Below are 25,734 nucleotides of genomic sequence, written 5' to 3' on the forward strand. Positions count from 1 at the left end.
GAGGCATCCCGTACCTGCTCTGAGCTTCCATCTATAAAGCAGGTCTGGTCAAATTACCTACCTCTCAGGTGGCTATGAGGACCAAACGACACGGATGATTTGAAAGGACAGCAGAGGCTGTAAATTGTTGCAAAGAAGTTACCTGTCCATTTTATCAGGACATTCAGTAGCGTGACTTGGGCAGACTGTGGTCAGAGCTCCTTTATAATCCAGACATGATTTTACTTTATTTATCAATTAAATTTTATAGCCCAGTATATTTGACTTTTGCACAAAAGAGTGGGAAACTCGGCCTGGGTATATGAGAATCACAGACACAAATGGGCAGAGACTTTACAAAGAGCATCATTCTGGGAACAGGCTGTTCATTCTGAGGATCACCTCATGAAGAAAGCCCTTTCACTATTTGGGTTTTTAAAGGAGTTCAACGTAATTACTTCAATGACAAATAGGAAGACCAAAGGTCAGGAGCAACCATTTGATAAAAACATAATAACAAAAACAACAGTAACAATGATATTAGTGTTCATTTAGTTCCTCTTCTATGCCATATCTTGCTGTTAAACCTTTTGTATGTATTATCTCATTTAACCCTAACAATGACCCCTTGAGGTAGATACCATTACTATCCTCATTTTACAGATGAGGAAACTGAAACACAGAGGTTAAATAACTTGCCCAAGATCACACGGTGGTAAGTGGAGGACTTTAAATTTGAAGCACTCTTCTCTGGTATAGATCTCTTGCTATCTCTTCTACAACCTTACTGGTTCCAAAATACGTGCGCACATGTATACAGACATCGTACATAGAACGGTTAAAAACAGAAATCAAAAGAAAACAGCACAGCGAAAGAAACAGGGCAAAGTGGAAAATTAAGAAAGCCAAATGAAGGCAAAGAATCTGTTTTCTTGCAGTCTCTGGACACCACTTAATAATAATGGTTTAAACATGACCTGTTGGAGTTCCTGGTAATTAAACATGATAAAAATAATAATAGTGATAAATTTTCATGACCTGCCTCAGATCTCAGAACCTCAGAAGGATTATTCTGGCCCATTAGCCTACTATGATAATTCCCTAGATCCAGAGAGTTTTCCAATTTGACAGGAAACGACTCAGCAGTTCCCATCCCGAGGCCAATAAAGGTATTTCCCGTTCAGTGAGCGCCTGGACCCCAGCCTGGGGTTGAAGCTATCTCTCAGCCGCCCTTGAGGTTGAATCTATAAATCTCTACTGTGGGGCTTCCCTGGTGGCCCAGTGGTTGAGAGTCCGCCTGCCGATGCAGGGGACATGGGTTCGTGCCCCGGTCCGGGAAGATCCCACATGCCGTGCAGCAGCTGGGCCCGTGAGCCATGGCCGCTGAGCCTGTGCGTCCGGAGCCTGTGCTCCACAACGGGAGAGGCCACAACGGTGAGAGGCCCACGTACCACCAAAAAAAAAAAAAAAAAAAAATCGGCACTGTTAGCGGAGCAAGCTGGAGGGTGGCAAGTTTAGCAAGAGGCCCTCGGCATCACAGTACTTGTTCCTCAGACACAGTAAGTCTGATAGGGACCCAGGAACGAGCAAAGTGAATCCGATGCTCTCAGAAGCTGGTCCAGGCAGGGAAGAAAGAGCAGAAAGAACTGATGAGAGGCTACCTCCAGGCAATTCATCATCAATTAACCATCACTTCGGAAGGTCAACTGGACAAAGCAAGAGTGGGGTGCAAAGGGAGTTTTGAAGACGACTACACCTTGGGGCGGTCTAGCAAACCTTGACTGAACTGGCTGAGATTCCTGCCAGAATGCTGTCCCTGCTGTTCCCACACCTAGGGCCATTACCTATGCCACAGTGACCCTCTGCCCAAGAGGTCCCACACAGACTGCGCATCTGCCTTCCCCTTCTGGGGCCTCTGGGGAGACTGGAACCCTAGGGTGCGATTAAAATGGTCTCTTTCCCTCACACTGGGTTAGTTTCCCTAACGATATTTGTTTTGCAGGGAGCTGTGTATAACGTGGGAAGATCAGTGGGCCGGGGGTCGGGGAGCTGAAGGAATACAGGGGAAGCTGGCAGGGAGGTGGGCAGCTTTGGGTAGAAGACTGTCTAACTTAGTTTCTTCTCAGAAGAGGTGCCAAGCAGTTACATTTTTTTTTTTTCTCCTGTGCAGACCCTGCCATTCAAGCCAAAATTTCTGGCAGACGCTTGGCCCATTAATGAAATGATGGGGCCTGCATGGCCAGGCTGCAAACACATCTCTTTTCCCCAAATGTTCCACGCTTCAGTGACCACACAAGCTATCAGACTCGCTTCAGGACCCACAACACAGCGGCTCACTTTTCACTGCAAAAGGCTTAGGTGGGCCCCTCTGCCCCTCCCCCAGCTCCCTCTAAGCGTTCTGCCGGAGGCGTGCCTCAGGCTTTAAAAAACAGGGGGCAGTTTTGATTTGCATTTCTCTAATGATTAATGATGTTGAGTATTCTTTCTTGTGTTTCTTGGCAATCTGTATATCTTCTTTGGAGAAGTGTCTATTTAGGTCTTCTGCCCATTTTTGGATTGGGTTGTTTGTTTTTTTGTTATAAGCTGCATGAGCTGCTTATAAATTTTGGAGATTAATCCTTTGTCAGTTGCTTCATTTGCAAATATCTTCTCCCATTCTGAGGGTTGTCTTTTGGTCTTGTTTATGGTTTCCTTTGCTGTGCAAAAGCTTTTAAGTTTCATTAGGTCCCATTTGTTTATTTTTGTTTTTATTTCCATTTCTCTAGGAGCTGGGTCAAAAAGGATCTTGCTGTGATTTATGTCATAGAGCGTTCTGCCTATGTTTTCCTCTAAGAGTTTGACAGTGTCTGGCCTTACATTTAGGTCTTTAATCCATTTTGAGTTTATTTTTGTGTATGGTGTTAGGGAGTGTTCTAATTTCATACTTTTACATGTAGCTGTCCAGTTTTCCCAGCACCACTTATTGAAGAGGTTGTCTTTTCTCCACTGTATATTCTTGCCTCCTTTATCAAAGATGAGATATCATCTCACACCTGTCAGAATGGCCATCATCAAAAAATCTAGAAACAATAAATGCTGGGGAGGGTGTGGAGAAAAGGGAACCCTCTTGCACTGTTGGTGGGAATGTGAATTGATACAGCCACTATGGAGAACAGTATGGAGGTTCCTTAAAAAACTACAAATAGAACTACCATATGACCCAGCAATCCCACTACTGGGCACATACTATGAGAAAACCATAACTCAAAAAGAGTCATGTACCAAAGTGTTCATTGCAGCTCTATTTACAACAGTCAGAACATGGAAGCAACCTAAGTGTCCATCAACAGATGAATGGATCAAGAAGATGTGGTACATATATACAATGGAATATTACTCAGCCATAAAAAGAAATGAAATTGGGTTATTTGTAGTGAGGTGCATAGACCTAGAGTCTGTCATACAGAGTGAGTCACAAAGAGAAAAACAAATACCGTATGCTAACACATATATATGGAATCTAAGAAAAAAAAAAATGGTCATGAAAAACCTAGTGGTAAGATGGGAATAAAGACACAGACTGACTAGAGAATGAACTTGAGGATATGGGGAGGGGGAAGGGTAAGTTATGACAAAGTGAGAGAGTGACATGGACATATATACACTACCAAAGGTAAAGTAGATAGCTAGTGGGAAGCAACCACATAGCACAGGGAGATCAGCTCGGTGCTTTGTGACCACCTAGAGGGGTGGGATAGGGAGGGTGGGAGGGAGGGAGACGCAAGAAGGAAGAGATGGGAACATATGTATATGTATAACTGATTCACTTTGTTATAAAGCAGAAACTAACACACTATTGCAAAGCAATTATACTCCAATAAAAATGTTAAAAAAAAACCAAAAACGGGGCAATAAACTTCAGAAGAAGGAAGAGGGAGAGAGAGAAAAACGTAAGCTTGTTAGCTGGTGTTTTATAAACACAGTGAAACCTGTTAGAACAGAACTGAGAGGGAATGGAAGGGAGGAGAGGGGACAGGATGAAGGCCCAAGAAACCCCCACCATAAACACAAGGACTGTGCAAGGATGCTTCACCAGAGAAACAGAAATAATAAGAGGAATCATTACCAGATGGCCCTTCTCGGGAAAGAAAGCAGGAGTGAAAACATTTCTTTTCAAATAATAATGTAAATCAAATTGCTAAACAGGTTCTCTCTTTCTCTCTGTAAATGACCTTGCAGTCTGGGGCACCGGCTGATCAGGAGGACAGCCTCCCCTCCTTGGCCCACATGGCATGGTGGGGCTGGGGAGTGGGACAGCCCCACTGCTTCAGGAGGAATCTCCCCTTTGTTTTTCTTTCCTTCAGAGAGTCTTCACCTCAAGTGACTAAATGAAAAGGGAAAGCAGAGGAAGGTCACCATTGTCAGGATGAGAAAGCCAAGTCCCTTTGTTCAGGGGCCGGGCTCCTTGCTGAGCTCAGACAGCCCAAAGTAATCCGCATCAAAGCTAATAGGTCTGAATCAGGACCTCCAGCCACACTCGGGGTTTAGAGACAGCCCTTGCTCTGAGAGGTGATGGATGCTTTCCAGACACTAATCCCTTCCCATTCCCCACTCTTTTAAAATGGGCCCATTATATTCTCTCATTTTTTAGGGGAAATGATGCCTTGAGGAGGGGATACTCATTAAATCCCCAGTGGGTTAGAAGACTAGCTCTCCTTGGAGCCTCCTCCACCCGCTGGAGAAGGTGCCAGGGCCCTAGACGGTGGACAGTGGGAGGTAATGACTACTAACATCGTCCATCGGTTTCAAAGTCCAGCCATTTCAAAAGACCCTGGATACAGTGCGTGCGGTGAAACAAGAAATGTGCTTCAATAGTCCCCAGAATGATGCTAATGACATAAGAGCTAACACTTCGGGAGCATTTCCTATGTGGCAGACACTGAGCTACGTGCTTCACGTGGGTCATTTAATCTCGTCCTCACAACGACCCTCTGAGGAAGGAACTCCCATTTGACACATGAGGGAACTGAGGCCAGTAAGTGGCAGAACGAGGACTCAAACCTACATCTAATTCCAGAGTGTGCACTCCCGATGGCTACGCTCTATTGCTTGTGAGAAGACCCCTCCTTTCATCGGGAAATCCCATGTGGTCAGGAGGAAAGAGTACCATGTCTGAGGTGAGAAGACCTGGACTGAATTCCAGCCCTGCCATCAGTTAGTGCTATGACTATGGGCGTGTCCCTGCCCTTCCCTGGGCCTCAGGTTCTTTGAGAGATAGAAGTATTTACTTATCTCACCTGGTTAGGTTTTCTCGGGAAGAACTGATGTCACCCTTAAGTCAGCAGTTCACTTCCTAGCCTCGATCTGCACAGGCATGTGTTTACTTTATGAAGGAGGGAGACACATTTATGAGCAACTAAGAGCCACACACACGCGCGCGCGCGCGCACACACACACACACACACACACACACACACACACACACACAGGAGTCAGACTGTGGAAGGCAGTGTATGGAGGTCTACAACAGACTCACACTTCAGAAATGGAGAGCAGAGGAACTTAAAGGGGAGGAGAGCGAGCTCAGGAGCCAGAAAGCCTAGGCTCCAACCTGGCTCTGCCATCAACCAGCCATGGGACCTTGGGCAAGTCATTTGACTCCCTGAGTCTCAGTTTCCTCAACTATAAAATGGGGATGATTACCCTTCCCTGCTGGGGTTTGCAGATAAATGACACCAGGCTTTTAGCACAGAGGCTTGCATGCAGGAAGTGCTCAATACACACACTTCTCTTCCCCTCGCTGAGCAGGACCCTCGTTCGTCTGTCTTCTCCCTTTAGGTTAGTGACTGTTGCCGAAGGCGTCCTGGCTTGGGGGTGGGGGGTCACAGGGCCGCTCAGGAGGCTCCCTCTGCTCCCTGGATGCCCTCGTGGCCCTGCCTGCTGGCCTCTGTCTCACAGCGAGGTGCCGAGCTGCTTGCCCGCAGGTCTTACCTTCCTCGCAGTTCTCGCCCTTGTAGCCGGGGTTGCAGATGCAGGTGCCCATGATGCAGGTGCCGTGGTTACTGCAGGCCACGTCGATGCACTGGTTGGTGGGCACGTCGCACTCGGCGCCCTTCCAGCCGCTGTGGCACAGGCACCTGCCCTTCATGTACTGGCCGTTCCCACTGCAGAGCACGGGGCAGGAGGCTGCAGAGACAGCGTGGGAGGCCTGGCCTGAGTCCACGCCCCACGCACCCCATCTGGCCTCTGTCCCCTTCTCCCCTGGGCTTCAGCTGCTTTGCCACAATTCCCACGTGTGTCCCTCTGTTTGCTTCTCTTGCTTTATATTTCACTCCAGTTAAAACACATCAGGAATCGTAGGTGAAGGTGTACAGTGCAGGGCCTGGCACAGTTGGTGCCCACTGAACGCTGCTTTCCCCCCGTCCCCCTCACGTTACTGGTGCTGCACGGTGGTCACCAGCATCCTTAGATAGGAGGCTTCAGTCTGGTCCTTGGGCTCACTGGAAAAGACAGCTGGGCCTCCTGCCCTCCCCGCATCCCTCCTCCAGCACCCCCCTCCTAGTAGCACTGCATTTCGCTTCCCCATTCCTCACGTGCAGGGCCAATTACTATCATCTTTAACCCAGCCAATCTCAGCTTTCCTTGCCTTTCAGGTCTCCACTCGAGTCCCACACGCCGCTGCCCCCATAAGAGAATAGATGAGCCCAACCTGGCTCTTTAAAGTATTATCTTTCCATTTTGCCACTTAGCGTAAAGGGTTTTGTGATCGTCTGTACGAAGGACACTATATAAAAATAAATTACATTGCACTGTGCTGTAAGTACCTACCAGCCTTACTGAGACACACTAAGGCTGCTTTATACATGACTCTTAACTTTAAGTGCATATGGGATGAGACACTAATTCTTGTTAGAAGGTATGACTCCTCTCTCTGCACCACCTTCCCCCTGCTCCCACCTGGCTTTTTTCCTTTTTAAAACACTCAGCAGGTAATTGCTGTGCTTCCTCAAGGCCGCTGGCTCTGCTGTCTCACACTGGGTCTATTTCACGTCAGGAAGAACAAGCAGAATCCCCATGGCAGCACCACGGCGTGGCATTTGGAGGGCGCCGTTTCCTCGGCCTGGAAAACCATCTCTGCCTTCCACCAATGAAAATCTCGTCTTAGTTCCAGTGTCACCCCATCTGGGGAGCCTTTACTGGTCCTCATTCCATCCAAGCAAAGACCCTTTCATGCTGACAGATGTTCCCCGCATCTAACCTCGCTCTAGGTGTACTTCACTTATCACTGCTTTGTCATCGTCTATTTCCCTGTCTGTCTCCCAGACTGAGAGGTCCTGGGCTTGGGTCTTGCTCCGTGTTGTAACCTCAGTGTCCAGCACAGGACCAAGCCCTGAAGGGCACTAAGCAAATGCCTGTTGAATGAGGGAAGAGGTAGAGAAACCAGAGGAAAGGGCCATTTTAGTTTCCCCAAGAGAAGTGCCCAATTCTCGGGAGTACAGATCTGCCCTGGCATTTTCCTCGTTAATTCTTCCAGGACAGAAATGAAGGCCAAAGGCACAGGCAGATCACGGGCAGCCTTTAAACTCTCCCTGTAGTGGTGACCATTAGCATCGTACGTGCCCGAACAGGAGGCCACATTAGTGTCCTGTGTGGAGAAGGGCAGGCTCACCTCCCAGTCCCTCCCCTTGGTGGCCCCGGCCAAGACTCTGCCTGCACTGTTAGATGGTAGGAACTGGAGCAGCAGCTCAGGCCCTTCCACGAGGTCAGAGACAAACCAACTCGCTAAAGACAAACGTCCAAGATGCTTGGCAAAAGGCCAATCGGTCCCCCAAGGGGAAATCTACTTTTTAAAAGAACCCCCATGGCCGCTCTTCCTGTTCTCACAATGGACATGGGGTTCCCTGTGGCTGCCCTTCCTTCCTGACCTCCCCAGTCATGCACCCATGGAAAACACGGCTGGGTCAGCCAGGGCTCTGCCTGCGGACCTCCCTCTCAGGGCTTCAGAGGACTGGCTCTTGGGAGCCCTTCTCACAGGAGGCAGGAGCTGGCCTGGATTTCTGCGCTTGCTCGGAGAAGTGGGACCTGAACTGCCCACGGGGTCGCAGGGTGGACCTTGTAAGCCCACAAGCGGGGTTCTCACCTCGACCGCAGTCAGGGCCCAGGAAGCCCAGGAAGCAATGGCAGGTCCCAGAGATGCAGTCGCCATTGCCGTAGCAGTTGCTGGGGCAGTTATCCACGGATTCTGTGGGAGAAAAGAGAAACAGAGTTGCAAACGGAAGCTTCTTTACCCAAACAGAGGGCCTGGGAATCCAGCCTCAGGTTAACTAGGACCCACACATTTGAGTGCTTCTGGCCCAGTCAGTGAAAGGAATCAATAAAGTTAAAAATGATATATTTACTCTTACTGAGGTACATCTCAACCGACGTTAAGAGACGTGTTTGGGAAAATGTGTGCCTAAACCAATGTTTTATAAATCAACTTTGTATCTACAAATGCAGTAGAGATTTCAGCTACAAATATTGGGAGAAAATAGTTTAACCCATTTGTGGTTATCTTTGGAGGCTGGGTTATGGGGGAGATTCTTGGGGTCTTCTTGACACTCTTCTATGTTTCACATTTTTCTCATAATGGGCTGAGGCTCCATGAATTTGTTTTTTCATAAAGCTACTGGGGATTTGCAAATCTGTCTCTTCCCACTTCTGATTCTCCATCTATCAGCCCAGGCCCCAGCATCTCTCACCGGGGCTCACACAATGGCCTCATGGCTGGCCTCTCAGAGTCCTCTCCCCCTCTCCCCCTGATTCATTCACCACCCAGCAGCCTGAGCCATCTCTCTGAAACAATCTGATCCTGTCATTCTCTGACTTAAAACCCTTCAATGGCCCCCCATCTGCCAAAATGAAAAAATCCAAGCTCTTTCCAAATGCGTCAGAGTTTTCCTTCACATTCCCTTTGCCGTACCTGCATCCCCAGCATCGCCAATCAGTGCCCACCTTCGGCAGCGATGCTACTTTCTCTAATTCTTCCTAACACTGTACATTCGGTATCGTCTAGGTGACAAGCCAAGGAAATATAGGATTCATTTCAGAAAGACTTCAGTAAAAAATTAATCAATGTTTTGTAGCTCCAGTTGGTAAACCTGTTATCTAGGAAGTCTTTATTTGGAACGGCTCGTTTCTCAATAATGCTGGACATGGAATAAAGGAAGACGCCACTACATCCTGAATGCCTTCTTTGTGCCACGTATTTCCACAAAGGTTATTTCAGTTCACTGTCACGAAATCTTCAAGCATGTATCAATATTCCTATTTTACAAACAACAAAGAAATGACAAGATGAGGAGGCTGATAGAGAGATGAAGGGACTTGCTGAAGGCCCTGGAGATACTAAGTCATGGACGCCACATCTGAACCCAGGCCTCTGGACTCCAACCCCTGGTCTTCTTCAATGATGCTATGCTATCTGGGCCTTAAAGGAACTAACTCTTCAGCAGACGCCAGGGATGAACAAGGCAGATGTGTGGGCCAGTGAGGCCAGTCCTGAAGACAGCAAAGGACCAGTTGGAAGGTAGCGAATTCTAGGACTTTCAGAGCTTGAAGGGATTGAAGAGACCACCTAGTCTAATAGTCTCATTTAATAGAGAAGGAAACTGAGACCCATAGAGAGGGCAGTGACTCACCCAAGGTCTCCGAGAGAGTCAGCAGAGTCAAGTTAAAGCAGAGAAAAGGTTAGTGCGGTGGGGCAGAGCTAAAGATTCAACCTGTTGTCTTAGCTCCCAAGTGTAAGTCATGAAGCCAAGACTAAGACCTCTGTTAAATGAGATGTCACCATATGAGACATGAGTCTTACCTACAGGAAAGTTGTGGCTTAACTGGGAGACTGGGATAACAGCTGTCACCCAGGCAGCAGCACGGGGCGTGGAAGCTCTGCCTAGAGGTAAGGAGACTTGGTTCTGGGGCCCATCCTTCTAGAATCATGCTGGGTGACCTAAAGTAACTTCCTTCCCCTCTCTGGGTCTCACCTTCCTCATATGTGAAATGAAGGTGATAGCAGAGATGATTCCCAGGACTGCTTCCTGTTCTAAAATTCTATAAGCATCTTGCAGAAAAGGTGTCCAGACAGGGCAAGCCTTAAATCCAGGAAATCACTTAGGGCAATGCAATGGCAGCTGATATGGGGTAAAACTAGCAGAGGGAAGGCTTCCTGGAGGAGGTGAGCTTGAAAAATGGCTTGAGTGTGGATAGGTGGGGGAGAGGTGGGGGGATTTTGAGGTGCTCACAGCATGGTGCATTTCCCAAAAAGGTCTTTTCCCAGTTGTCTGCCGTTATCAACTTGGAAAAGACTGAAAACATTTGGGAGAAGGGTTCAGATGTATGCTTCTTTTTGTGAGCGGGTGGAAAATTCCCCTCGCGCGCTGTCCCTCTGCTATCCTGAGCAGCATACGACACTAACACAGAGTTAAGAACGAGAGGGCCTAGTCTAGCCTGGGTTCTCATTTCAGGGAGTCTGAAGCTGCCTGGGACCTGGCAGAATGAGGCTCACGAGCCAGGGCCCTGAGCATCTCTGCTCTCCGTTGGCTTTGCCTGGGAGAATCCATATGCCTTTAAGTCCCTAAAGCCTCTATGTTAGGAGTGGCTTCCGAAACACTGTTTTTACAGAGAATGACTTCGGACATTTCCTTCTGAACATTCTTTTAACAATAAGAATTTTGAGTAAAGTTTAAGGCAAGATTATTTTCTCTTTAGGCTACTGGCTAATGGCACAAATGGAGGGTGGGTTCTACCTGCAGTCTTGCAGAAGGAGTACAGGACAGAGAGGCAGAAGGCCTGCTTCTAGCTCTTGTTCTGCTACTGAAGGGCTCTGGGACCTTGGCCACAGCACTCGATCTTCCTGTACCTGTTTCCTCAAATGTCACCTCCTCTGACAAGACTTCCTCATTTCTTAAACAGGCTAAGATACTCCTGGGATTTTTCCATCACCCCTGTTAAAGCACCAGATAGGCAACACTGTTGACTGTGAGGACAGGACATCCTTGAGGACAGAAACCGAGTATATTCACTTACACATTTGCCCTGGTGTCCAAAGAAGGGTCTCAGTAAATGTTTGATGCCGTCCCTGAAAGAATTTGGCTAGATGTTCTCAGAGATCCCTTCCAGATCTAAAATTCTATGGTCTAGGCCTTCTCAAACCCAGTGGTATAAAATATGTCTCCTCATACAAGTACCATAATTTCCAGCTGTGTTTTTTTTTCTTTTTCTTTTTCCTTTCTCTCTCTTTTTTTCTAATCTTTCTTTCTTTTTCTTTTCCAGCTGTGTTTTTAATAGGATCAGTTGCAGGTAAGTGTCACACACTTTCTAGATTTTGATTTATGAAGTCTGTAAGACACAAACCTGTTAATTCAAAAAGTCTTCCTAGTGAAAAAGTAAGGCACATATATTTTCTGTGACGGAGTATCATGTTGGTTGCTGTATCTGACAGAATAGAAGCCTGTTTGCTACAAAACTTGCCCCAGGCTGCTGGTGTCAGAAGGCAGACGTTTTAGGAGATGTGGAATAATTTTACGACAGCAACATGGAAGTAGAGACATTTGGAGAATATTTCTTTTTGATGAAATGTTTTTGTATATAGTTTTTCTTCCACTTGGAAGGATTTCAACTACTTGGGGTCCACTTGGAATCCTACAAATAATGAGTCTCCAGTGACCAGATATCTCTATGCTAAATGCTAGTACAGAAGTGACACTCACTAGCTTGGGAGAAGTGTGAACTTTATCGCATAAACATGTTATGTTTTCAATTAGTGTCTGGTGAGTTTCTTCCCCCTATAGTTCCTTCTTGCTTTGCTCATGTTCACACTGCAGCTGCCTTCATGTAGTACAAGGTGTACCTTAGATCTGCTCAGATCTGAATGAAAAATTCAGCTGCCTGTAAATAACTGGTTTTCATAATTGGGTGTATGGTATGGTAGAAAACAGGGGCCTTTCCCCCAGCTTTTGCTTTTCTATCACAACAGTGTGTTCTGCTAGGAAATTTGATTTTCAGGAACTTGTTTTTCCTTCCATCAATATTGGAATGCAGAATTTAAATGTTTCCTGAGCTCATTCTCTGGACATGTGTTCTGAGTGGGCGTGTTCTCTGGATGTTGACCAAAATATTGCTCGAAATACAAAGGGGCATCTGCAGAAGGAAGAAAAGACAACAACGGTCCTTCCTGGAGAAAACACGGGAGACGGGAAACTATAGAGGCCTTTGGTGAAGCCACAGCAGTGCCTCATTTTGTCTGCTCACCACGCTTTTCCAGAGACAGATCATTAGCATCGCCATGTCAAGGTGAACGATGATCACAGTTGGTAAGTATGTCCTCCTGAGTCTAGGGCTGATGTCTGGGAAAGCCTGCCTTCATTTGCCACCTTCTGCTTTTCTTATTTGAAATCCCGGAGCCTCGTTTTTGCAGGAAACAAGGAGAGACCACAGAGGGAAATTCTGCCTGAAGGAGGACTACTGGGCAGTGTAATTGCCTACTGGACTCCAGTTTCACAGGGGCAGTTATACGAGAAGGGGAGAGGAGGCTTTTCTCCTTTACTAGCTCACTGTGGTGTGGGCACACCTGCTTCGTGCCCTGCTCTGAGCAGGCAAACCTTTGCAGTGATGGAGCCTGAGGTTGAATTCCAGCACCGAAGACAGAAGGAACCAGTTGTGAGTGAGGTCAGAGCCCACTAGCAATCCTTGTCTCTCTTTTCTGCTCACCCAGCACTTATCCCCCCGCCTCCCCCAGCGCCTCCTCCATGTACTGCTCGCCTGTGATGTGTCCCAGCTAATGAAAGCCCGCGCTAGCTACCTACAGCTCCTCCCTCTGCTTCTCTTGTCTCTCCTTAAGCTGTAACAGTGGATGTAGGCAACTTTTTGGAAGCACTTGTTTATAGAGCCAAGGTCTACCTATTGCCAAGAGAGATGTACTCTTTGATGCCTCCTTTTGGCTTCTCTGTAGGAGGATGGGTGCTAATGCTTCAGGCAAGAAGGAAGGAACATGGACTCCAGAGCAGCCCATTGGATGACTGGATACATCGTCTTGTCTACAGCTGGTGAAATTTATACTCTAGGTTACATCTATTACATCCCCTTTGATCCTCAAGCCGGGGCTGGGTTTGTTGTCGACAACCAAAAGAAGAGAGGGAAACAAACTAGACAGCAAAGCTGGGTGTTAATTCTACAGTTACTCTGACAGAGACCCTTTCATTCCCTCAAATGGAACTGTGAAAGGTCTATCATATATTCTAATGTATTCCTTGTAATTACGAGAATTAGGTACTTTTGCCACCATTTCACAGTCTCACATGGAGACTGAGAGCTGAAGTCACTTTCTCAAGGTCACACAGCTGTAAGGGTGAATCTGGTAGGTGAACAAAGTTCTATCTGAAGCCAAAGTTTGTGGTATATGGCCTGGACCAAAATATGGGATCCAGTCCCATACTAGCTATGAGCCCTATGGACAAGGCATCTCTAAACATCAGTTTCTTCATCTGTGAAATGGGGTTAATAATAGCACCCACCTCAGAGGGTTACTTTGAAGGCAAATAGTGCTACGCTGTGCATGTAAAGAGGTTTGCCCACGACTTGGCAGAGTTGGTAGTTTGGTTTTAAGGAAGGTCACACATGCTTTCCGTTTGTGAACCACAACAGCACACTAACTTGGTCTAATGAATGCAAACAAGGCAATATGGGTTCCTGGGGGTAAACACACATACACACACGAAACACACAGAAACTCTTCGCAGTAAAAACAGGAACGCAAACAAGCAATGTGCTGAATGTGCTGACAGCAGGATATTTGGGTAAATTTCCTCTGGGGAAAAAGCACTGTCAAAGCAAATTAAACCTGTTGTCTCCCAGAAGCCCAAACACAGGCCAGCTCAGGACAACACCTGAACGAACTTTTCCCCTGTGCACTCCACTGGCACTGGGCGGGTGCAGGTGCTAGAAAGCTGTTCTGCGGCCTGTGAGGCGTCAGTCTGTAGGTGCCCCAGCTTTCTTTGCAGATGATGGGATTCAAAGGCCTTCAGTCTGCAACAGTATAGGTCAATGCAATGACAAAAATCGGACAAAGCCTCTGACAGCCTGGGCTTGAAGCCAGTTCTGCACTGGCATTTGAACTGGGAGATCTCTTTTCAGTCCTACCCCAGAAGTCTACCAACCACCATTAAGAGCAGCTCCAAGGAGGGATCTAAGAAAAAGACTGTTCCCTTGATTATATTCAGTCTTGGTTCTTTGTTAATTATTTCTTTGGGGGCAAACCAAATTTCACCAATGAGACTGTGAGCTCCTTGAAGACATGCATTATGTCTGGTTCTCCAAAGAGGCAAGTCCTCAGTAATGTCTGTTGTATTGAGAAGCTAAGCAGGAGTGCAATGGAGGAAAGGGGTCAGGGTCATGGACACGGCACAACAGTCAGACTCAAGAGAACAGCTGGTGGCCAGCAAAGCTGCTGTTTCCTTGTCCTATGTTTTTAGATGTGCAATGTCTAGAAGAATGCAGGGAGTGATAGGAAGTTCAACTTTGCATTGCACTCTCAGACCGTATTTGGAGCTCAGCTGTTCACATCTGGGAGGCACATTTAAGAGCCCAATAAGATAAACTGGAGCATGTTCATCGAAGAGCAACCGGATGGTTAAGAGAACTTGAAATCACATTGCAAATACAGAATTCTTGAGAGAGTTGGGACTTTAGCTTACTAAGGGAGTATGAACCCTGCTTAAAAATAACTAAAGGGCTATTATGGGAAATAAGGATTAGACTTTTGTTTTGGTCCTAATAACTGGACTTAGGTCCAATGAGTAAGGCCTATAGTCCTTGGGCAATGGAGTTGGTTTGAAAGAAGAAAGAATTTTGTAAGAGAATACCACTTACTATGTTGGGTTATCTTCTGTTGATGTATATGTATCTACCTAAATATTGTAAACTTCATGAGGGCAGGAAATGTGTTATTCATCTCTGAATCTCTAGTAAATAGTCATCCTTGACTCAAAGCAGGTCTTAAATGAATCTTTGTTAGTTGAATGGCCAAATGAACAGGCTATGTGAGCTATAAGGTCATATATTTTCAGTCACTGATGTACTGCAGGAGAGGGCAAATTAATGACTGGGATATTGCAGGGAGATTAAAGATAGACAGTATAGCATCTTCCAAATCGGAAATCTCACAGTGCTATGAGTCATGGTGTAAGGGAACATGCCTGGATTGGATCAAGAAACTTGGGTTCTCATCCTACTCCTGCCACTACCTTCTGAGGCAACCTTAACCATGTCCCCTTTTTCTCTCAGGAACTTTCTCTTCATCTACAAAATTCATTAAATTTATTCAGCAAACATTCATTGAGCATCTCCTCTGGGTCAGGAAGTTTCCCGGTGCAGTGGATGACTTGGATGATCTTTCAGGTCTAAGATCCTGTGATCTAATGAATCAGAGCAAATTGTCACTACTTAGAAAACTATACTAACATGAAAAAGATGAGAAAATAAATCATCATGATGTTTATGGCCTGAGGGAGAGAAAGGAAGTTTGCTACTTTAAGGGCAGACTCCAACTTTTTAAACCTCTCTCTGTGTCCTCAGATAACTGGCCTCGCATTATAATGTATTGGGTGAGAGGGGCCTCCAGTGAGTCACTGAGGCCAAGGGCACAGGGATGGGAATACAGAGCAGGTGCCTCACTGGCTGCTTCTGGCTAAGAGCTCCTACCTCTCTCCCCGGGGCTGTTGGCAGCAGCTTTCACAGATGCCGGAGTCCCCACAGTTGGCTCTGCTGCCTTTCCCAGAGAACTCTGCACATGCGTAGTGTGCGGCCATGCTCCGTGAGCATATGCCAGGGAGGCCACTGAGACACACGGCAAGTGGCGATGACACTGCCCAGTGCCATGCTGTTCAAGAGCACAAGGGCCTTCCAAGGAGATGTGCTTGTTCTCATGCTTGGATACAGTTTTCCTTCCTTTATAGATGTATCCATCCTTCACCCATAGCTCCTTCTGAGGAGCGATGCTCTGCCCACAGTTCCTGCCTAAGCAGTAGGCACAGGTAGACCAGATGACCGGCCACAGCTGATTGGACTGGGACCCAAGGAGAGTCATTTCATAGACTGCTCAGCGCTCTATGACGTGGCCTGGTGCACAGAGGCTCTGGGCCAATCAGAGTCCTACTCTAGTATTTGAAATCAAATGTGCCCAGGGAATGCGACAGCCGGTCAAAAGAGTGGAAGCCAAGAGACATGATGGAAAGAGAGGGGCTGGGGAGGTTCTTCTGGCCAGGCAGGAGCCCACGTTCAGAGGACGCAGTCCTGAGTGCGCAGAGGAAGCTGGCCTATTGGCTGGGAGAGGTAAATGGAGTGGGAGCTCAGAGAGAGGCACGAGGTCACACCGCCCATGAGAAGAAGAGAATGACGGGGACTGGGAAGCAGACTGGGCTCCCAGAGGCTTTCAGTGCGTATTTTAGTCCCAAGCCCTGTGAACCTTTTTGAAACTACTTCACCACCACACCTGCCTTTCCTTGAGGTGGGCTGAGTGTGTTTTTGCTTCTGGCAGCTGAAAGTACCCTGACACATCCATTCGCCTTGAACCTTATCAGCTCTACCTGATAGTTATCAGGCTTTGATGACAACTGGCAAGTGCAGGACCTGATGTTTTTAAAGCATTTCTGCATACAGTTGCATAGTTTTATTTGATCCTTACAATAGCTCTGTATGCAGGAAGGGAAGGTGCTCTTCATTATTCCCCATTTTATAGATGGGAACACAAAGGCACAGAGAACTCGCTCAAGTTCCTGCAGCTAATAAGTGACAGGGCTAGTATTAAAATCTATATTTCTCCTCCCACCTAATTGAGGGATTCCTTGACTACACCACAACTGCCAATCCAGTAAGAAAACACGCCGATCCCACTCCTTTTGCCTCCAGTTACAGAGTGAGGACGACACAAAGGATGCTGCCAGGGCCAGGAAATTCCAAATGGTACCTAATTTGGTTTAGTTAATTGAAATTCTGGTTTTAAAACATACCTGCCGGCATTCAAACATCAAAATGTGGCTCTGGCCCCTCACACTGTATCATACTTGGGCAATAATATTGTTCCATCATTTGTTCACTGATAATTCATTCAAACAAGTCTCTGTTAGTTCCACTGTGCTGATGCCATCAGGAGGACCTGAAGTGTGGTCCCTGTTCTCAAGGAGCAGTAGAAAGGCTCCAAAGGAGCCTTTGGAGTCAGGCAGTTCTGGGACTAAATGTCAACTCTGTTACTTCTAAGGGTGAGACTTAGAGAAAGTCACTATCTGAGTCTCAGTTTACTCATCTGTGGAATGAAAAAATCGTTTGTCTTACACACTTGTACAGATTAAATAAAACCAGTGTGTGTGTGTGTGTGTGTGTGTGTGTGTGTGTGTGTGTATAAACACACACCTGGTACATGACAGGTGCTCAGGAAATGTTGCTTGCTCCTGTCCCTAGCATAGTTTTTTCCAAACTTTATCCTGTGTCAGTCCCCTGAGAGGAGGCTTGTTAAAACATGGATTGCTGGGCCGTACCCCCAGAGTTTCCGATTTAATAGGTCTGGGTCCCAGGTGATGTTCACGCCCTTGGTCTGGGTACCACCTTGAGAACCACTGGTCTGGAAGAAAGGCTGAGATTTTTGCACACAGGTTTATAAAAACAAGCCAGAGGGGACTGAAAGATCTAAACTATGCAAGAATGCAAAAGAATTCATGGACCACTTCCAAAGAGAAGGGTTTGATCCTCCAGGAGGGAGTGTTTGAATAGCTCTTAAAGAATAGGCAGCTTTTTGAAATGCAAAGCAGTCCTGGGCAAGATGGGGGTCGGGTGAGAGCCAGATCCAGGGGAATCATCTTTGCTGCTCCCACGAAGTGATCTGCTGATATCATGCCAACTCCACGTCAAGTCTGTCTTTGGAACAAATTACTTAAGAAATCAATTTTGGGTTTTTTTGGTGTTTTTTTTTTTCAGTTTTTTAAAAGCTCAACTTGGCTGCTGGCTAGAGTTCCATCTAATGAGCATCACTTTGTGTTAAATTATTCTGTGATGACAGACAATGGAGGAACAGAAAAAGGTTCTGAGGAGGTGGGGGGGGGGGGACTGCTAATTATTCTCCAATCTTTTCTCCAGGCTTGTCACCAAGCTTGACACTGCTTACAAAGCACATAGAAAACCAACCCCTCAGTCCCCCTTGCATGTCATGTCTGAAAATGCACAGAAGGATGATGTAAAGATGACCTAGACACCTGCAGACTAAAAAGGCCCATGGCGGCCTGGCCTTGGCTTGGAGAATGGCAATGTCTGGTCGGCATCACCTCTGGCCTGAACCACGGCATCAGCCCTCCAAGTGGACTTCTGTTTCCAGCCTCGTCCCTGTCAGTCTGTCCTGCACCTGGAGGCCAGAGCTGTCATCCTGAAATTGAGTCTCTTCGGGCCACCGACAAGGCCGCTGTTCCTTAGCATCTAGAGTTGATACCACAAACCGGAGGCTTATGGACACTTTTGTTTGCAAAGTGTTTTAAAAAATTTGAATCAGTTGCCAGAATTTTTCAAAAAAGAGAATTCACAGAAAAATCTGAATGGTGGCTTTTCTTGAAAAATCGGAAGATCAGCATGGCAGCAATCTCTTCTCATTTAGGAGAGGCCCAGATACCATGGCTGTCCACAGCCCCAACCTGCAGCTTCCCGCACTGCCGCCACCTGCCCGGGTCCCTGGGGCATCTGAACGCAGGACGCCAGCCCCGAGCAGCGCTTCCAGACGTCACTCATTTGGGTGCTGCCTTTACGTTGTTGCCATAGCCACACACCATCTGTCCTCTTAGGCACTTAGTATTTTTAGACTCATTTATTTTCTTAAACAAATTTATTTTAAAAAGAAATTCAAAGTAATAGTTTGATATACCTAATTATACTTTTCTAGTTTACTAAAATAAAAATCCAATTTTTGAAGTAGAGTCTGTCTATGCATAATATAAAATAATCTCAAGAACTATAAGAAACACTGGAGGGGAGAAAGACCACATTTCGGAACCGGGAGGTGAATGCTCCAATTCCCTTTCCAAGCTAACTTCTCTGCCACAGGGGTCCTCCTCATGGCCTCTCTGTGTTGCTGCCAAATTGCTCCCCCCAGCTCCTGAACCCACTCACCCTTTTCAGCCTCCCTGACTGTGCCCACGCTGATGACTTCACCTGTAAAGCCTTCAGAAAGAGAAAGACAAATACCGTATGCTAACACACATATACGGAATTTAAGAAAAAAAAAAATGTCATGAAGAACCTAGGGCTAAGACAGGAATAAAGACACAGACCTACTAGAGAATGGACTTGAGGATATGGGGAGGGGGAAGGGTAAGCTGTGACAAAGTGAGAGAGTGGCATGGACATATATACACTACCAAACGTAAGGTAGATAGCTAGTGGGAAGCAGCCGCATAGCACAGGGAGATCAGCTTGGTGCTTTGTGACCGCCTGGAGGGGTAGGATAGGGAGGGTGGGAGGGAGGGAGACGCAAGAGGGAAGAGATATGGGAACATATGTATATGTATAACTGATTCACTTTGTTATAAAGCAGAAACTAGCACACCATTGTAAAGCAATTAGACTCCAATAAAGATGTTAAAAAAAAAAAAAGCCTTCCCCTTAGCCCCTTCCCCTTGTCCAAGTCCTACCTAACCTTCAAGGCCCAATTTAAATACCACCTCTTTCACGAAGCCTCCCCAGATTCCCCTTAGCAAGATAGACCTCATAGTCTCTCATCTGAATCTAAACAGCAATTTATTTCTATCCTTCGCTTATCACCTACTGCTGTCTACCTTGCCGTCTAGTTATTTATGAGCACGGCTCCTTTTCTCTAGTAGGCGGCAAACTCCTTGAGAGGAAGGGATCCATTTCCCTTCCCCTTCCTTGTCCGTGTCTCCCCAGTGGCTGGCACACCGCCTTGTCTAGAGTGGCTGTTCACTCAACGCTTGCTAAGTATCAAATGACAAAGGGCCATGTGTGGCTGACTTCATGTCCTCTGGTGTGTCCAGCCTCAGCCTCTAAGGCTGGGCTCCTTCTGTGGGGCCTGGATTGTCTATTTCCTTGCTGATTTCTTCTTTTTTAAAAAATTTATTTTCTAACTTCGTTTTTATAAATTTTTTTTCCAGACCTGTGGCTTCACTTTCATATCTCTTCCTCTGGGCCTGTTTCATTCAGCCAGACACAATATTGGGCTCTCTACTCGCCAAACAGCACTAACCACATGTTTTGGGAACATGTAGTAATAAAACTTTGCAGGGCCCCCATTCTTCTCTCCAGCAAGAGCTGTCAAGATGGCATCTGTGAATTATGTGCTTGAATTACTTCCACCTGGACATAACACAATACAATGACTAACAAGATGGATACGTTCTCAGACTCTGGTGAATTTTTCTTTACAATACTTAGAATGCATGTTGGTCAGTTGTGCGATGATTGGGACAGTATTTCTTTCTTATTTATCTAGTGGGTAACACTCAGTGTAATAACTTGGGTCTATATCTTTGGGCCAGAGGCGAAGTTGGACTTCTGCTTGACACCAAAACCTATTAGAGATCATGGTAATGTAATTACATGTTCAAGTTAAACATTTTATAGCTGCTCTAGCCACCGGGATATTATCACTCCCCCAGCCTGTAGGGAGAGACTGTCCAATGGCAGAAGTGAAAACTACACATCTTGCAAGGAATTGAGAAATAGTTGCTGTTGTGAAAAGTTTATGGAACCTTCTGGCCACCTCTGATTCTCTGGCAGAAGCAAGACTTTAAGCCACCAATATACTAGGTTATAACATAAATGTTAGCCCCTGTCTGGGCCTGACGTGGAGGGGAAGTCTCCCAAGTTTCCTAACCAATGAAACGCTGGTCAGGCCATGTGCCAGGCTGTCCTCATGTTGAAGCACTAGACCACAACCCCTGTGGCTGGCCAGCCTTCCTCCCAGGTCCTGGGCTCCTTGCACTTGTCTACTGGACTGGAGTGTGAGCACACCCAGGTGTGGTCAGCTGGGTCCTGCCTCCCGGGCTGAGTCTCCAGGCCCTCCGTTCCTCAGAGCTGTATGTCACCTCTGGCATAATTCGGCTTCACTTGTCTGGAGCTCCCTGACCCATGACTGAGCATGGGCCATGCAATCAGAACTTGGGTGTGACTTCCAGTTTTTTCCCTGGGAAAACCGTTTAGGGTCTCCGAAGCCTGGTTTTCTTACTCATCTCATAGCGGGGTTGGGGGTAAATGAGATAATGCATGTGAAGCAGTTAGTGGGGCTTATGGTAAATGTCTCATCAGTGGTAGAGGTAAAACGAAACCACGTCAACACACATCAAACAAAGTAAACCCACTTTTGGCTAGGCCAGATCAGAGGCTGTGTAGTGTAACAGAACGAGCACAGACTTTAGAGTGAGACCCCTGGCGTTCCCATCCCACTCTGCCACCTCCTATGTGACCATAAGCAAGTCAGTTCACCTCTCTGTGCCCGTTTCCTTTTCTGAAAAGGAGGTATAGGTGTTATAGTATAACAACTGTAGGTGGTACAGTATTAACATCTGAACCCCTATGGATGGGGGCTATGGACCCTTCTAGCGGGTATTTCCTGGCTGCCCCCGAGCTGTCCTCAGCTCACTCCTTCATCAGGGCCTCCTGGCATGTTGCACCTGAAGGTGTGTGTACTTTATGACAACAGGACAGAGGGAGCCCGAGAGCTTGGGAAAGCAGCAACCAATGCTCCAACACCATCTCCACACAGGACTGGCTTCTGTTATCAGGGCCCAGCTGAGTCCATGTAGATTATGTTTCTTCCACCTGCATGACACACTACAACATAAGGGATGTGTCCACACAGAGGTACCAGGGGGCTGAATTCTCTCTTCCTTTCAGCTTAATCCTCTAAGGTATGGACGAACATTCCACAGACATCACCCCCTCCTTTCTGTGAAAGATGAGTTGTAAGGGACTGGCCTTTCCTAGAAACCCCTGGGGACATTTCCCGTGAACCCCCTTCATACTGGCCAACCCCTCTCTTCTTCCCTCTGTTACCTCTCACCCTGAGGACCCTGCCTGCGGCCACAACAGAGGAGACCAGTTCTGCAGGCTGGGACTGATCCATCGCTATAACCACAGTGTGGGCCCAGCGGCCAAAGACAGAGCATGACACACACACACACACACACACACACACACACACACACACACACTCCGTTAGCCTGAAGGTGACGAGGGCTGAGCTTGCTGGGTCTGGAGGCTTCCAAAGAAGACAGCAGAAGCAGCCAAAGCAGATCATCACCTTCCCAGGGAACAGACCCCCCTGCTGAACCTTCTGCCTCCCCTTGGGGTTGGGGTAAAACGCCCCTTGACTCTGAGCCCTGTGCCTGTAGAGGCCGTATCTCTGGCTGCATTAGCCTTAGTGGCTGCAGAGCCTCCTGTCACTCGGCTCTGCACTCCCGGCGCTGGCCAGTGTTCCAGAGGACGTGGGGGCGTGTCCTCTCCAAAGCAGTCTGGTCTGAGGGGACGGCTGCTCTGGTCGTCTGATGGTGAGCATCTTTTTTTTTTTTTTTTTGAGGTACGCGGGCCTCTCACTGTTGTGGCCTCTCCCGTTGCGGAGCACAGGCTCCGGACGTGCAGGCTCAGCGGCCATGGCTCATGGGCCCAGCCGCTCCGCGGCATGTGGGATCTTCCCGGACCGGGGCACGAACCCGTGTCCCCTGCATCGGCAGGTGGACTCTCAACCACTGCGCCACCAGGGCAGCCCGGGGGAGCATCTTTAATTCATGATGGCTTAGTGTAACCCCTCTTCCCTCCCAGACTCTGGGGAAATCCCAACCTTCACACTCAGCTGCCAGGACAACAAACGAAGAGAAAGACGCTGGGCAGAGAACACTCTCAAAAGCATCCTCTGAGAGCCAGAGATGGCTTTGGCCCCTCACTCTCCCATCTAAGCGTCTTAGATTTCTCGTGCAGATACAGGTTTTTAATAATAAAGAAATAAATTCAGACACTCAGCAAGGTAACAATAATACTAATAATAGCCCTCACCACCATCCTCTGTTGAGTTCTACTATGGGTTAGGTACTGCGATAAGCATGCTAACCTCATATATTATCTCATTTAACTCTCACCCCAGCATTGACATTGGTATCATTATCCCTGTTTTTTAGAAGAAATGGAGGCTTAGAGAGTTGAGATGCCTTGCCCAAGACTGCAGAGCCCAAAACTGTTAGGTCTCCCAAACAACTAGTTACTGAAAACCTACTATGTGCCAGGTGCCAGATTAACTGATTCAATGGCTCTCTTCTCTGCATCCCCCGTCCCACGCTGCTCAAGCTATGGTACGGCTCAGGTGAAACGGCACTGCAGTTAGTTGTCTCCACGCCTGCCTCCGCCAGTGCAATTAGAGCTTGGAAGGCCGAGGTGGGGTCTAAGCCCCTCTGTAGCCCCAGGACCCAGTTCACAGCTTGGTGAAGGGCAAAGGCTTGGTAAATGGTTAGGTGAGATAGAATGAAGGCACAACCTCCGTCCTCACTGTCTGATCCAGGTGACAAGAAGATGGGTCACCATGCAGTAAGTTCCTGCAATGGATAAATGTATAAAACCCAGAGGAGAAAGCAACACCTCAGGGACCCCCATGAAGGCACCATAGCTCAGCACTGGGGGCTGGGCAGATAGCCTGCAGGTAGAGAAGGGTCCTGGGGTTACTTAGAATGCGAGGAACATGTTCAAAGGCAGGTATTCTCGGAATCAGGTGGAGAGGCACTGCTGGAATTTAGGATAAGCAGTGGAATTGAGGCTGTGAAGGGCAGTCAGCTGATGGATGCCAGTCATGGGGACCAAAGAGATGCCCCACAGTCCAAGCTGCAGGCCCAAAGGAGCTTTACTTTAGGCAAATCAAAGGGCTCACTCTTCCTCTCTGAAGAGCTTTTTGAGACTGACCACAACCAGGCTGCCTGCAACTACAGGTCTAGGCCTAGGGCTCTGAATTCCCCCAGAAAATGTCTTCATTCAGACACTCAGCTAGTCAACATGCCTCTGCTTTGGGATTCAGCCTCAAAGTACACATTAAAGACTATGAGAGCCCCCTGCGTGTCAGGAGAGTGCGGGTACACAGGACCTCACTGGATTCTTCCAAGCTCAGAGAGGACAGTTCCCTTTCTCAAGGTCTCCCAGCTGAGCGGCTACAGAATGCAGATGGGAACCCCACTCGTCTCGCTCCAGACACACTGCCACCTCCTACACTTCCAGTAGCTTCTCACCCTGGATTTTGGTGCCCTGGCTCCTCCCTCCCTATCCAAATCCTCCTATGCCTCCTTGGTCCACCCTAGCCAACAGTGACCTTCATTGCTGACCTTCTCAAAATTCCCTTGACAACTCGCCTTGCCCTACGCAGTAACCCCCGTCTCTTTGTCTTCAACGCTATCAGGGTTAAGTCTTCTTAAAGGCCAAGGACCCCAGACTGCACTGCCTTTGTCTCCCCCAGGGAGCAGCACAGTGTTTTGCTAAAAATAACGCAACCAATATATATTTTTTTAATTGATTTGCTTTTTATCAGAATTAGTAGAGTTGGGCATAAAAAGGTGAAACCTAAAGTCGGACAACTGTGTGACTTTTGTGAAAACAATAAAGATGAAAGCAGAATGTGGAACAATAATAACATTAACTATTGTGCACTTCTGGGGGGGTCTGCTCTGCATGCGATACCTCCTCTACCCACCATAACAAAGTCTGGGCCGATTATTACTCCCATTTCCCAATCTGTTGTCTTGACCACATTTGCCTAAGGCTGCAGAGCTAATAAGAGGAGGTGCAGGAATTTGAACCCAGTGTCAGACTCCAGAGCTTATCTTCCCAAGCATCACACTGTGTGGAAAGGTTGCTAGATTGTCTACATATTTCAACCACCACAGCATCCTTAACTTGGGTTCCTCTGGATAATGAAGGCCTAGAAAGAACAGACTCTCTTACTGGAAGGAAATAAACGCACACTTATTTGGATATAATCCTGGGGGTAGATTCTCACCCAGGTAGAGCTTCCTGTCAAATAAGCCATCCAAGTGGACTAGGCTGAGTGAGGAGACGGAGCAGGAACCCAGCTGGTCTCGCTGACGTTTCTATTGCTCCCTCCAATGGACGCTCACCAATTCTTTCTACCTTAAACTCTGTAGCATTTAATTTTTTTCTAAATCAACGTAATGCACGTACACAGTTTAAAAAGTCAAACAATATTATAAAGCTTACAATGAAAACCAGAAGACCTCTGGCCAACTCCCACCTCTCCATGCCACCTCCCAGACGACTGCTCTCAGCTCCTTTGGATATTTCTTCTAGAATTTACTCCAATATTTCCAAGTGCTGTGCTTATACAGCTATTTTTAACTTATATCTAATGTCATCTACTACTACTGTTATCTGCTACTTCTGTCCACTACAATCAATGCAAAAGCATCATTTCTTGCTTCTTTAATTTCCTGTGCTCCTATTAATGACTCTACTCATATGAGGCAAGGAACTAAAATCCCTCTGAAATAGAATGTTCTGCATGGTCAAGCACACTGGACAATCTGACGGGTCCACTGTTTTCTTTCTGCCTGGAGATCTCCCTCGTGGAGCCCTCTGCCCTGCTGTGGTCTGGTCTGTTTGTGTTCTAGGCCAGCTACACATCCATCAATCTGGGACATCTCTCTCATTCACTGAACCCCTTACTTCCTGGGCCCCCCTTCTTGGTTTACTTTATTGTTTTGGTGG

The 25,734-nt window shown here is 47.2% G+C and overlaps 1 protein-coding gene across 8 annotated transcripts in view; it reads right to left on the reverse strand.

Moving 5' to 3' along the window:
* TENM4 (teneurin transmembrane protein 4) overlaps nucleotides 1–25,734 on the reverse strand; it is a 741,722-nt gene that overhangs the window by 144,658 nt on the left and 571,330 nt on the right. For all 8 annotated transcript variants that reach the window (XM_067750497.1, XM_067750495.1, XM_067750496.1 and 5 more), the window contains 2 exons: nucleotides 8,099–8,200; nucleotides 5,950–6,144 (listed from right to left, as the gene is read on the reverse strand). In XM_067750497.1, the coding sequence (XP_067606598.1) occupies nucleotides 5,950–6,144; nucleotides 8,099–8,200 (297 nt within the window). The remainder of the gene's footprint in view (nucleotides 1–5,949; nucleotides 6,145–8,098; nucleotides 8,201–25,734) is intronic.

The sequence above is a fragment of the Pseudorca crassidens genome, chromosome 9 (genome assembly GCF_039906515.1).
Source record: "Pseudorca crassidens isolate mPseCra1 chromosome 9, mPseCra1.hap1, whole genome shotgun sequence".
NCBI classification, from domain to species: Eukaryota; Metazoa; Chordata; class Mammalia; order Artiodactyla; family Delphinidae; genus Pseudorca; species Pseudorca crassidens.